The following is an 11,823-nucleotide window of genomic DNA, read 5'->3' on the forward strand; positions in this document are numbered from 1 at the left end:
AATTTCCCCAAAATAAAAGGATTGAAACGGCCCTTTAGAATTTTGTTGTCGTAGTCGTAAGCATCGTACTAGTATAATGAGATTTCAGTTAGATTTTTTTGTCGTGTCGTTGTAAGAATTGAGAGCCGCAATACATGATATACATCACTGTTATGTGTTGATTTACATTCAGTTGGTCCTAGAAGAGACACCTGGCTAATTAGCATGAACTAAATAGGTCGCTTCTTTTGCTAGTAAAATATGGTGACACGATTATAGGTGCCCGTCACCTGGCACGTCCCTTTCTCTTTCTTTGGAAGTTCATTTCGGTACACCTACGCTCCTGGCATGTGGGGAACAATTCTGCAAATCTTGCATGCCAGATAGTGACTTGACGAAGGGTGTACAGTCATCCCAAATGACCTCATCTACATCGCCAAGAATTTAATTTACAAGTGAAAAGCAGCAGGGTAGTCCACGGAGGCACGGTATGAGGCCATCTTGTGTGTTTTACCCCTCCAGTCACCGGCTTATCTACTTCGATCCAACCTAACGCTGAGACTTGGAAAGCGTGCTTTCCTCGCCGGGCGTTCCCTCCATGGCTACTCACGCTTTCAGGCACACCACCCGTTCGCCACCACGCATTGGACGTTCGCTGAAATTAGGTAGCTCATGCAGATGTTTCCATCCCATCCTGACGACTTTCTTCCTATATAAACAGAGATCAACACTGTTGGTTAACGTGATTCATCTGCAGTGCACTAACGATCCAGCAACATAAAGATCGAGGTGGTGGTGGCAGCAAGCAAGCATGAAGAGCTCGCGCGCCGTAGTGCTGGTGCTCCTACTGGCCATCGCCATGGCGAGCTGCAGGCTCTCGCTCGCCGCCCACGACCACGAGAGCAGCACCAGCATCGCAGCCATCCTCGGCCGCGATCTGCGGGGGTTCATCGCCAGGGCGGGCAACCTGTTCAGATCGGACGGCGGCGCCTGGCGCGCCGCGAACGTCACCGCCGCCGATGGCGCCGAGGCGAAGAACCTGAGGGCCGTGGCGGCGTCCAGGAGGCGGCGGCCCTCCGCCAGGAAGTCCGCCGGCTCCGGCGGCAGCGCCGCGGGCTGCGTCAGCGCCGCGGCGTGCCGGAAGAGGCGGGTGATCTGCGGCAAGAGGTGCTACGACGGCGCCTCGGCCTCGCGCGCCGCCAGCCTCAACCACGTCCCGTCACGGTGCGTCGTCAAGTGCAGGAAGTGCGTGCCCACCTGCTAGGTCCTCTCTTCGTTCTGCGATGGCAGATGGGTCTCCTCCTGCTAGCCTCAGCAGCACGCAGCTCCGATCCACATTTCTGTCGTAGGTTTCAGTGGAATAAATAAAAGATGCAAAACCTGTTCCATGCGGTAGTAGTAGGTGCAGGTATAGGGACTAGTGAACACTCTCCTACTAAGTAAATAGTGGCTTGGACACTGTACTCCGCCTGTGCGTTTTTTACTTTTTTTTTTCTTCTTCCATGAACGTTGCTAGGCTTGCTTAGGCCCTGTTTAGTTCCACTTCAAAATGATAAATTTTTCGAGATTTCTCGTCACATCGAATCTTTAGACCCATGCATGAAGCATTAAATATAAATAAAAAAATAAAATTAATTACACAGTTTAAACGAAATTCACGAGACGAATCTTTTAAGCCTAATTAGACTATGATCGGACACTAATTGTCAAATAACAACGAAAGTGCTACAGTGGCATTTCGTACCTTAGTGGGCTACTGTAGCACTTCCGTTTTTATTTGGCAATTAGTGTTCAAATATGGACTAATTAGGCTCAAAACGTTCGTCTCGTAATTTTCCACCAAACTGTGCAATTAGTTTTTTTCCGTTTATATTTAATGCTCCATGCACGGGCCGCAAACATTCGATGTGATGGCTACTATAACACTTTTTGGAATTTTAGGTTGGAAGTAAACATGGGCTTACTTCCAGGGTACGGTTACGCAGTCAGCAACTTTGTGCCCAATGTACAGTACTTCGTAGACACGTAGCCATGCTTGCATTGTAGGTAAGGCTATCTCTCGTGACAACATCTAAAATCTAAGACCCATTCGTTCTTTAAATAGTGCTATAGATAAAATATTCAATACCTATTTGGCATCTTTTCCAACAACCAGATCGAAAAGAGAATCATTTCTGTAAATGGGTTTCCAGGAGAGAGAATACTCATATTTGGGTTGTGTCTCTCAGGTAACCCAAAATAGGTCTTCTGTATAGATACTCTGTTGAAGATTGATTTTAGGTCTTTTGCTATCTATTTTGGGTCTCGGTCTTGTTATCGGAGACAGTCTTATGGGCACCGGGCTCGCGTGCATGGCTCCTTTCTTACGACTGACGGCCTGCCTGACAACGGGAGGGCTGAACGCTGAACGAACTGCTAACCGTCCCCACTTCGATTACTGATGGGCCCGATCATTACTGATGAGCAAGCAGATGCTACCTCCATCGTGCTCATTCGCTGGACCCCCATTCTCGATCTCTCACCTAACGCTTGACCTGCAATGGAAAGAGACCTCGCTATTACTGTGTGTGGTTTGCAGTTGAGAGTCCGGGGCTGTTGGCAGCAATCCCATAATAATTCTTTCATTCTTCTCTTCTCCCCGAGTGCTACGCGGATTTCAGACAGGCAAAACCTATGTGAGCCGTACATACAGATACAGGGGGACGGGGAAGAAAAAAAATATCTTGTCTGTTCATGACGGTGCTATGCTTGCCTAGCTCTGCCGTCATGAGTCATGCGTGACGGGCGAGCTGGCTGGCTGGCTGATCGCTGGCTGGCCAGCCAACTCACAAAATTACTATTTATGTCCTGTTAGAACAGTATTTTTTTTCACAACAATCAATCGAAATAGTATTTTTCAGTCCTGCCGATCAGGCCTAGCGTGCGCTGACACGCCGCTTTTGTGTACTCCTATTCTGATTTCTGAACGGGCCTGGAGAGAACTGAACTCTCAAGTTTATCTTGCCTCCACGCATTGATTCAGTGACCCATGCTGGCGCATTGACATTATTGTCACATCCATCGGTTAGCTCGTTCGATTGGCTGGTTCGTATCGTTACTGGTTAAAGAGAAGTATTGTTGGCTGGTTCATGTGAATAGTGTCTATGTGAGGGGCCTGGGTGGGCTGGTTCATGTGAATAGTGTCTATGTGAGGGGCCTGGCCAGCCAGCCCCAGCCAATCATGCCCGGTTACCGTAGGTTGTGCGAATTTATCGACGTTGTCCTGTTCGCTTCTCTTATAATCTGTCTTTTTGAGCTTATTTTTTAGTTAGAACAATGTTTTTTTTTCACAACAAATTAGTTGAAATAGTGTTTTAGTTTATTTTTTCAGCGAAAGCACGTCGGCGTGGGTAAACCAAAAAAAAGTGTGTTGCTTCATTAATGCGATTTTGTAGACAACATTGTAGATGGGACTCCCCAGTCCTATATCCTCCGCCGAACAATTCTGATTTTGTTTGCTCCGCCTCCGCGGAGTAGTGTTCTATGCACTGTACTAGTACTTAGCAGTAGAACGTACTATACGTCTAGTCTCAGAAGATCACGTGGCGCGAGCTAGCTGAGTACACGTACTAGGGTCCAGGCCTCCATCCAGGGATCCAAGCAGAGACTAGGTGCCGCGCGCAAGCCGGCAGGAAGAAAAATCCCCGTGCACGGGCGCCCTTGGGAACCGGATCCATGGCCACCGTACCGCGACGCATCGCGCCAATCGCCATCGCGCGGTTGCGCATCGCCATTCTGGCATTCTCCATCGAAAGCCCGGGGAAGGGGAAGGGTCGCAAGGGGATCTTCAAGGGATAGATAGATAGATAGATGCGCGCAGCCGATGCGGACCGATGGACGTAACGCCCGCGCGCGAGCGGTTGGAGAGCTAGCGAGAGGAGGCAGCAGGGCGGATTTTTTTTTTTTAATTTTAACATTTTTCGAAATTAATTTTAAATCTAATATGGTTGGGTTTTTTTTAAACTAACACTTTTTGCCGCGTCTATTACCCTGGCGCGGCCAAATGTCTGTGCCGTGCCATGCATGGTGGCGCGGCACAGGACTGACGTGGCGGTAACCGGGTCCGCTGACCGCTGACGGGGCAAGTCCTGCTGCGTCACCGATCTTGGCGCGGCAGTACCGCGCCACGGAGCATGGCGCGGCTGCGCCAAATAAAACCCCGCTGCCAGTCATGTCTGCCCGAGCAGCAAGCAAGCCTGGCCGCCGCGCCCGCCGCCATCCCGGAACACGTTGCGGAGTTATTATAAGTATTGTTTAACGTAAAGTCAATAATGAATTTATTTCTATATTTTGTTAAATTTTTTTCACGGTCGAATAGAAAATTTAATAAGCCAATGATATTTTTGGCTCCATATTGTAGGATCGGCGGTGACGCGACCATGGACCCTAGCTTTCTCGACCCCTCGCGCAAGACGCCGGCCACCGACGTCGAGATACCCCGGGACTGCCGGTTTTCAAACTAGTTGCTACTTAATCTCGCAAGCAGTGATGACACGACGCATTAAAACGAATATGAAGCAAATAACATAAGTTGACAAGCTGCCACATAACATTTTAATTGGTTTGACATAAGTTCGATATAACATAACCAACTAAGCCTTCAAGTTTCGGACACCAATAATAGTTCGATCTAACAAACTAAGACCCAGGAATGTAAAAATCCCTTGGACGTCTTTGTCTTTCGGATTTGTTGGCAACACATTAGGAGTGTAGCCAACGTCAGTGTGGTCGCGTTGCCGGTGCGTATGGCTCGTACCCTGCAAGTATGTGATATGCATGATTACTTAGAATTCTTTATGATCGTTAGTTATGTAGCCTACGTATTTAAAGAAACTACATTTGTTAGTACATGTGAGGCTTCTTGGGTACCAAGCGGGGCACCACCTAGCTGAGACATGCCGATCTCGTCCTGTGGCCAATCTTCTCACTGGTCGTCGTCGTCATCGTCGTCCTCCTCATCTTCGGTTGCAGGGTCCTTGCCAACACTATGATATGGTGGTGTACGCATCGTGAAAGTGGCACCTGTCATCTGCTGAGAAGAGCTGGCTAGTGTCCTCAAAGAGGCTAAAGACGTGGCACCCGACCGCACCGGGAGTGACAGTTCTTTATAAGAAGTGTCTATGCAGCTCAGCTTCTGAGCTAGCTTCCTATAGCTCTTCTTCACCTTCTGCATAAATAGACGTTAAAGTTAGTGTATTTTTCAAACGCATATACACTGAACAAACATTTCCGGAACGGACAAGTTTATGTTTACCTCTACAAAAGCCACGATAACGCCTGGCCCCAGCCCTCTAGACTCGTGAAGCCGGTACACTGCTTCATTGGACAACCTCGATAATTGTGTCGCCTGGGTACAGAAACGCGGTTGAACAGTTTTAGTATACATACTTAATACCAAATGGATAACAAATTGTACCATTCAAGTATCTTACCACGTATCTTTGTAGCGGGGCTCTCTGTAGCTATATGTTCTCTCTAGTGGCAACGGCGTACACATCTTCGATCATATCTTCCTCCGAGTCCTCATCAATCACTTCCTCAATGTACGGGGGCTTGATATGTGTCCTCGTAGACCAGCGAAGTCAGCGCAGGTACTCGTTGAAGGTGTGCTGGTCGTGTGGAGGACCTGCATGGACCGGCTGCCGTTCCCTGATCTCCCACAAGTGGATGTGTGCGTTGTGTGTCACGCGCCAATCCTTGGTCGATGTTAGTTGTACCACACACACCTCTGAATTATAGCTCTGTTATTAATCGATAACTCACTCATGCAATCCTTGATTGGTGAAGTAAAGCGGTGGTGGGCAGCCTATCATTCTTCCAAACTATCTGCAGACCCTGATAGGCAAGTGAATCTCGATCACGTGGAAGAAAATAAGAGGGACATTGCAGCGATACTCGTCTGACTCGTCCCTAGTGACATGACTGAGATAGTACTGGAGCTCCGGAGCATCCCAAGGACACCAATGCACCTAAAATTTCGTAATTAAGTTAGGTTGTGATATAGTATAGATCGAACAAGACACATATATGATAGTAAAGAAAGTGTAACCTGGTGCTGTGTCAGGACGTCGAGACCGTCCGTGTACTCACTGTACTTGCGTCTCGCATTCCCTCTAATTAACTCTGATTCCGTCTAGATAAACAGAGCTGTAGGGAGTGTATCCGGTACGTTCCATTGCTGTATTGAACACGATAATGAATTAGCCGTTAATAAACTCATTATATGTAACCATATCGAAGAATATAATGAACCGAAGTACTTATCGGTAAACCAGTACTAAGTGGCCTTCCAACGGGCCATCGTTCCCAACACCAAACCTGGAGTAGGTACGAGCAACCCCCAAGGTTTGCATACACTGAGGTGCGACGGCAGGCAACGCATAGCTGCCGATACGTCCATGCCAGGACTACGCTGCCCTAGTTGTATGCCGCTATATTCTCCCATAGCTAGCATAGTATGTCAAGGAAGATCCAGCTGATGGTGTTGCCCGAGGCGTTTGGGAAGAGAAAAGCACCAAAAAAGTGCTAGAGCCAAACTCGAGCGAACCTGTCGATCTGAGCCTCCTTAGTCTGTGGGTCTAAGTAATCAAAGCACTCCGTGATCTAGGACAACGAAACACCGGAAGTTTTTCTAAAATTTACCAAACAAAATGAGACCCGATGGCTGCAGAAAAACAAAACAAGTATTAAATAAGCTTCAATTTCTCACTTATTTTTCTTGGAAGCCTCGTCATCCGGTGGAAGAAAGCCAGTAAACTGAGCCACCAACTTCCTCCAGTGATCGTTGTCAACTATCCCTATCACTGGAAGTCCCCCCAACCGAAGGCTAAAAATAGCCTTCACGTCCTGCATGGTCAAGGTCATCTCGCCATAAGGTAGGTGGAACGTGTGGGTCTCAGGCCTTCACCTGATATAAGAATAGAACGACTATTACTTACCTCAAAATTGTTACAAGAAAATTTACGTACAAAGAATGCACTCGTACCTGTCTACAGGTGCAGTAAGTAGTGCTGGGTCAAAGGGCGGAAGATTGTGGTTGACAACACGGACAAGCTCGAGGAAGCCTGCACGCCGTATGTACGGCGCGTAACGCTCGTCCCACTGGTGCGCCCTGGTATACGTGCGGGACCTCAAAGGAGGCAAGACCACATCTGCGTCGTTGTCACTCAAGATACGTGCTCAGTGCTGGTCGTCGTACTCTACCTCAAGAATGGGGTACAACGGGTGCTGCGTGGGTGGGGCCATCCTGTTACAAATTGATAAAAAGCGTTAGAGTATTCAAATTAACAAAATTGAAATTAACATTATGTAGCATTGCAAAATTTGAACTACTTGTTATGCAATACGAACACAATATGAAAGCACATGTATATATTCAAAGTAACATTAACAGACATATCACGCACTTGTAACATAAGCAACTTCCCTAGAAATATAAGCATTTGACGAAAATCGACGTATCATGTACTAGTAAATACTGACGTTTGTAAACTAGTAGGTATACCCAAAATCCCTAACTAAATAACTAATTATAAATTAATTAATAAATACCTAATCAATCTCTAAATCCAAATTTCTAACTATACTAGAACGCACAACCTCGAACCTAAAAACTACCTACGTAAATCACAAACAAATTCACTAACCTAACTATCCTAAATCAGTAAGTATCCTAAATTTGACAAATTATCATAAATCAATAATAATCATAAAACACTAACTATCCTAAATTACTGACTATCATAAATCACTAATTATCCTCGATCACTAATTATCCTAAAATAATAATAATCAAAATAACATGAAATCGAGAGGAAGGTACCTTAGGAGCTGACGGCCTTGACGCGCCGGCGTTCGTGGCCCGGCCGGCGCGGGCATTGCGCAGCGGGACTGGCCGGGCGCAGCGTGGGCGGGCGGCGCGGGTGCTGCGCGACAGGAGTGGCCGGGCGCGGCGTAGGCGGCCGCGGGAGCTGCGCGGCGACGGGGCAGAGGCGGCTGGCGGCGGCGGGGCAGAGGCAGCGGCGGGCGGGCGGGCAGGGCAGCGGGCGGCCTCGCTGCGGGGTTTTATTTGACGCAGCGGCGCCAAGCTCCGTGACGTGGCATTGCCGCGTCAAGATCGGTGGCGCGGCAGGACCTGCCCCGTCAGCGGTCAGCAGACCCGGTTACCGCCACGTCAGCCCTATGCCGCGCCACTGTGTATGACGCGACACAGGCATTTGACCGCGCCAGGGCAACAGGCGCGGCCAAAAGTGTTAGTTTAAAAAAAAACTGGTCATATTAAATTTAAAATTAGTTTCAAAAAAATATTAAAATTAAAAAAAAATCTCAGGGCGCTCCCCGGAAGCCGGGGCCGGCGGGGCTCGTTACTTCCCCCGCGGCGCGAATTGACGCGCAACCACACGGCACGGCGCGCCTCTCTCTCGCTCTCAGCGAACAACAACGCCACCTGCGTGAGCGCGACCACCAGCATGCGGGTGCGGCGGTGTGGAGGCTCTGGTACGGTCTCCCATTGCCATCCGTCTTTTGCCCGCGCGGCACGGGGTTTTGGGTTTGGTTTTTTGGTTTTCTTTCGTTCTTCCGCACAGTCGCACGCACGCGCGCGCCTCGGGCTAACGACGTCGTCATTTTTTTTTCCCGCCGGGCGCCTGGTGCTCTGTATGTGCAGCTAGCAGGAGGACCGGGGCACCGGGCAGCGCGCGGGTCAAACCCTGGGTGTCTCGTCTCCTGTTGTTGGGAGGATGGCAGGTGCGGAGATCTCAGGTAGGAGTGGTGGGTTTCCCAAAAAAAAAAAGACAAAAGGTACATCTCGGTCTCCTCCGTTCCGTTGGTCTAATCTCATTCATAGGCCGGCGGCCACAGCAACGGTCAACCATGTCCGTCCGTGCGAGAGTTTGAAGCGAGTTTTGTTTCGGAGGTGGCACTGTGGCAGTGACCAATGAGTCGAGTAGCCAGCCAGCCAGTCAGCGGTCGTAGATCACACCTTCCTTGCCTGCGTCGCTGCGTGCCAAGACTGCCAGCCCGAATTTTTGGAAGCGGCTATAACTTGGCTAGAAGAGCTGCTACGAGGGGAAGAAATACAGGCCGACGATACGAAGAGGCCGCACACTACCTGGTGGGTGGACGCCATTTGCTCCATGTCAACTTTGTCACCAATGCGTGATAGTCAGTCAGATCACCGCTGCTGCTGGTGCCAGATATGCATGATTGCACGAGTGTCGATCGCTCCGAGTCTGAGCTTGATAATCGGCAGAATTTGGCACCGTTTTTCTTCCTTATTTCTTTGTGTCCTTTCGCCAATCATCAATTCCAAAGTCGAGTACCGGCACCAATGCGATGTATTACTCCATGTTAGTAGTACGAGACCTATGCATTAGCACCAATACTTCCATTCTTGATCAACGTCAAACGATAGTGCGTCCGTCCATCCGAACGGCTTTTCTATTTTAAAAAACAAACTGGACGTCCGTTCATCCGTCGTGCCCTTATCCACTGCGCTCGTCGTCCTCGCCTTCACCTGTGTTTAGTGGCCATCGTCCTCCATCCTCGACAGCTCCGGAGCCCGGTCCGCCGCCGGTCGGGCCGACACGACCACCCATCAGCCGGATCAGAAGGTCCACCACCGCCGCCGGCCCTCCTCTGTCCAGGCGGACGCGACCTCACATGTCCCCTATAGCCGTCGTCGTCCTCCTGCCCGCGCGCTCATCTTTCTTGCCTCCGCCCGCACTTCGTGGCTGTCGTCCTCCATCCTCTGCAGCTCCGGCGGCCGGTCCGCCGCTGGCTTGGCCGACATGACCTCCCATCGGCCGTCGTCCACCATCCTCGGTCGCCGGCTGGCCGTTCCCCTGCTCTGCGCTGTGTCGTTCGGAAGAAGGGTGAAAAACGCATGTTGCAAGTCTATGTTTTAAGTGTTTCAGATGTTTCATAGGTATGCTACATGTGTTTCATGTGGATGTTGTAAAAGTAGACCGGGATGTTGCATATGTTGTAATGATTGTACACGCATGTTGTAAGCTTATGTTCTCAATGTTCCATCTGTTTTCCAGACGTATGTTGAAAGTGTGTTTATTTGGATGTTGTATATGTTTCACACATATGTTGCGAGTGTTTTTATCTGGATGTTGCGTATGTTTTTGCATGGTTTTAAATGTTTTTGCAAGTGTTTCAGATTAATGTTTCAAGTATTTCATTTGCATTTATACATATGTTACAAGGGTTGTATCTTAATGTTTTAAAAGTAAATCGGGTGCTACATCTCCCTCCTCGCCTTCTGCTGCCTCGTCTTGGTGCCTCCTCCTTCTCCCGACGCCGGTTGGGTATCCGCCGCCGCCTCCTCCTCTTCTTGACGCTAGTGACGTTCGGAGCGGCACGGGCCTCGCATGGCCTCATGAAAACGGCACGAAAAAAGAACTACAAGCACGGGCGTCCGGACGCCCAAACATCGTCTTGGTTTGAAACGAAACATCACACAAACATAGTAGGAGTCTTAGGTTAAGTTAAATCCATACCCATATATGCGACCTTTCATGAGCTGCTCATGTCAGGTTTCTTTATACCATGATATGCTCAGGTGAAATATTCGCAGAAACGGAAACATATTTTTAAATTACTAGTCGCTCTCCATGTGCACTGTGCACGCCATCGCTGGCTGTCGTCGTCTGCACCATCCGTCCCGCCCAGTGAATGATCCGCTCCGCTGGAAACGAGCAGCCTGATCGGCTGGGCTTATATGATCGTATATAATTGTGAATTATAAGTTAAAATAATATTTTTTTCTTACATAAATAATTCTCGATCATTTACGATGAAACGAATACGCTGGAGAAATGAAGACGGGGCAGGCGGGGCGCGATTGAATGCCCGCACAAGAGCCGAGCCGAGATTTATGGGGATAAAAGGAGCGAGTCGGAAGGAGGTATGGCGATGAAAGTACAGTGCCAACGTCTACCAGTACCGCCATAAATGCACCTGCTGGCTGTGGACCTCTCATCCGTCTCCTCCTCTCCTCTCCCTCTCGCCTTCATCATGTGGCGTGCGCCCGTGCGTCTGGAGTCTGGACGGCGTCGCGCCCGTAACCGAAACGTGCTGCCGTCGCGCGGCCTGCTTGCCCCGGCCCGGCCGCTTGACTTCCCTCCCCTCGCCGGACGCCGCTCGCCTCGCTCCCTTCCCTCCGTCAACGTCGCTTTTAGGAGGAGTCGATTTTCGCGGTTACCATGCGCGCGGTGTGCTGCACCTGCACGGGTTTGTGCAATTGACCACGTACGTACATCCGAACACGACACGACTCGTGAACTGGCATCGCACGGTGCTGCTGCACGGCAGCATGGTTCCCGTATCCGATTGCTTACAGCATGTTTGGTTGGCTGGTTCGTATTGTTGCTGATTCATGAAGAAGTACTGCTGGTTGGTTTGCGTGAGAGAAAAATACTGTTCTGACTAAAAATTTACGATCGTTTACGACAAGCCACAGCCAAACGAACAGGCTGTTAATTGTTTTCATACTCACTCCTTTTCAAATTTAAGTCCACTTAAGTTTAGACCATCTCTAGTGATGGTCAAAAGTGAATATGGTCATATATATATATGACCCACGCGAATCAGTAGAGAAGGCAAACCATAGAAGAGGAAGAATAACCAAACCCCTGCGTTCAGAGTAAATGAACTCTTAGAATTATGCTATATCAAATTAGCTTGGGTTTAACCAACTTTATTGTAAAGAATAATGGCATTAATAACACTGAATGGATAGATTATAAAAATATATTAACATTTTTTTGAGAGGATAAAAATATATTAACTATGCACGGA

The 11,823-nt window shown here is 49.0% G+C and overlaps 1 protein-coding gene across 1 annotated transcript; it reads left to right on the forward strand.

Annotated features, from left to right (window-relative positions):
- The first annotated feature begins 490 nt into the window (after nt 1-490).
- Nucleotides 491-1,537, forward strand: LOC136498625 (uncharacterized). Its single transcript, XM_066494512.1, has 2 exons — nt 491-644; nt 737-1,537. The coding sequence occupies exon 2, from the start codon at nt 791-793 to the stop codon at nt 1,241-1,243; it is 453 nt and encodes a 150-aa protein (XP_066350609.1). The 5' UTR covers nt 491-644; nt 737-790; the 3' UTR covers nt 1,244-1,537.
- Nucleotides 1,538-11,823: the final 10,286 nt, after the last annotated feature.

Source organism: Miscanthus floridulus, chromosome 12 (assembly GCF_019320115.1).
Source record: "Miscanthus floridulus cultivar M001 chromosome 12, ASM1932011v1, whole genome shotgun sequence".
NCBI lineage: Eukaryota > Viridiplantae > Streptophyta > Magnoliopsida > Poales > Poaceae > Miscanthus > Miscanthus floridulus.

Coding starts and splice junctions, on each gene's coding strand:
- LOC136498625 (XM_066494512.1), top strand. CDS start 791: ATGAAGAGCTCGCGCGCCGTAGTGCTGGTGCTCCTACTGGCCATCGCC.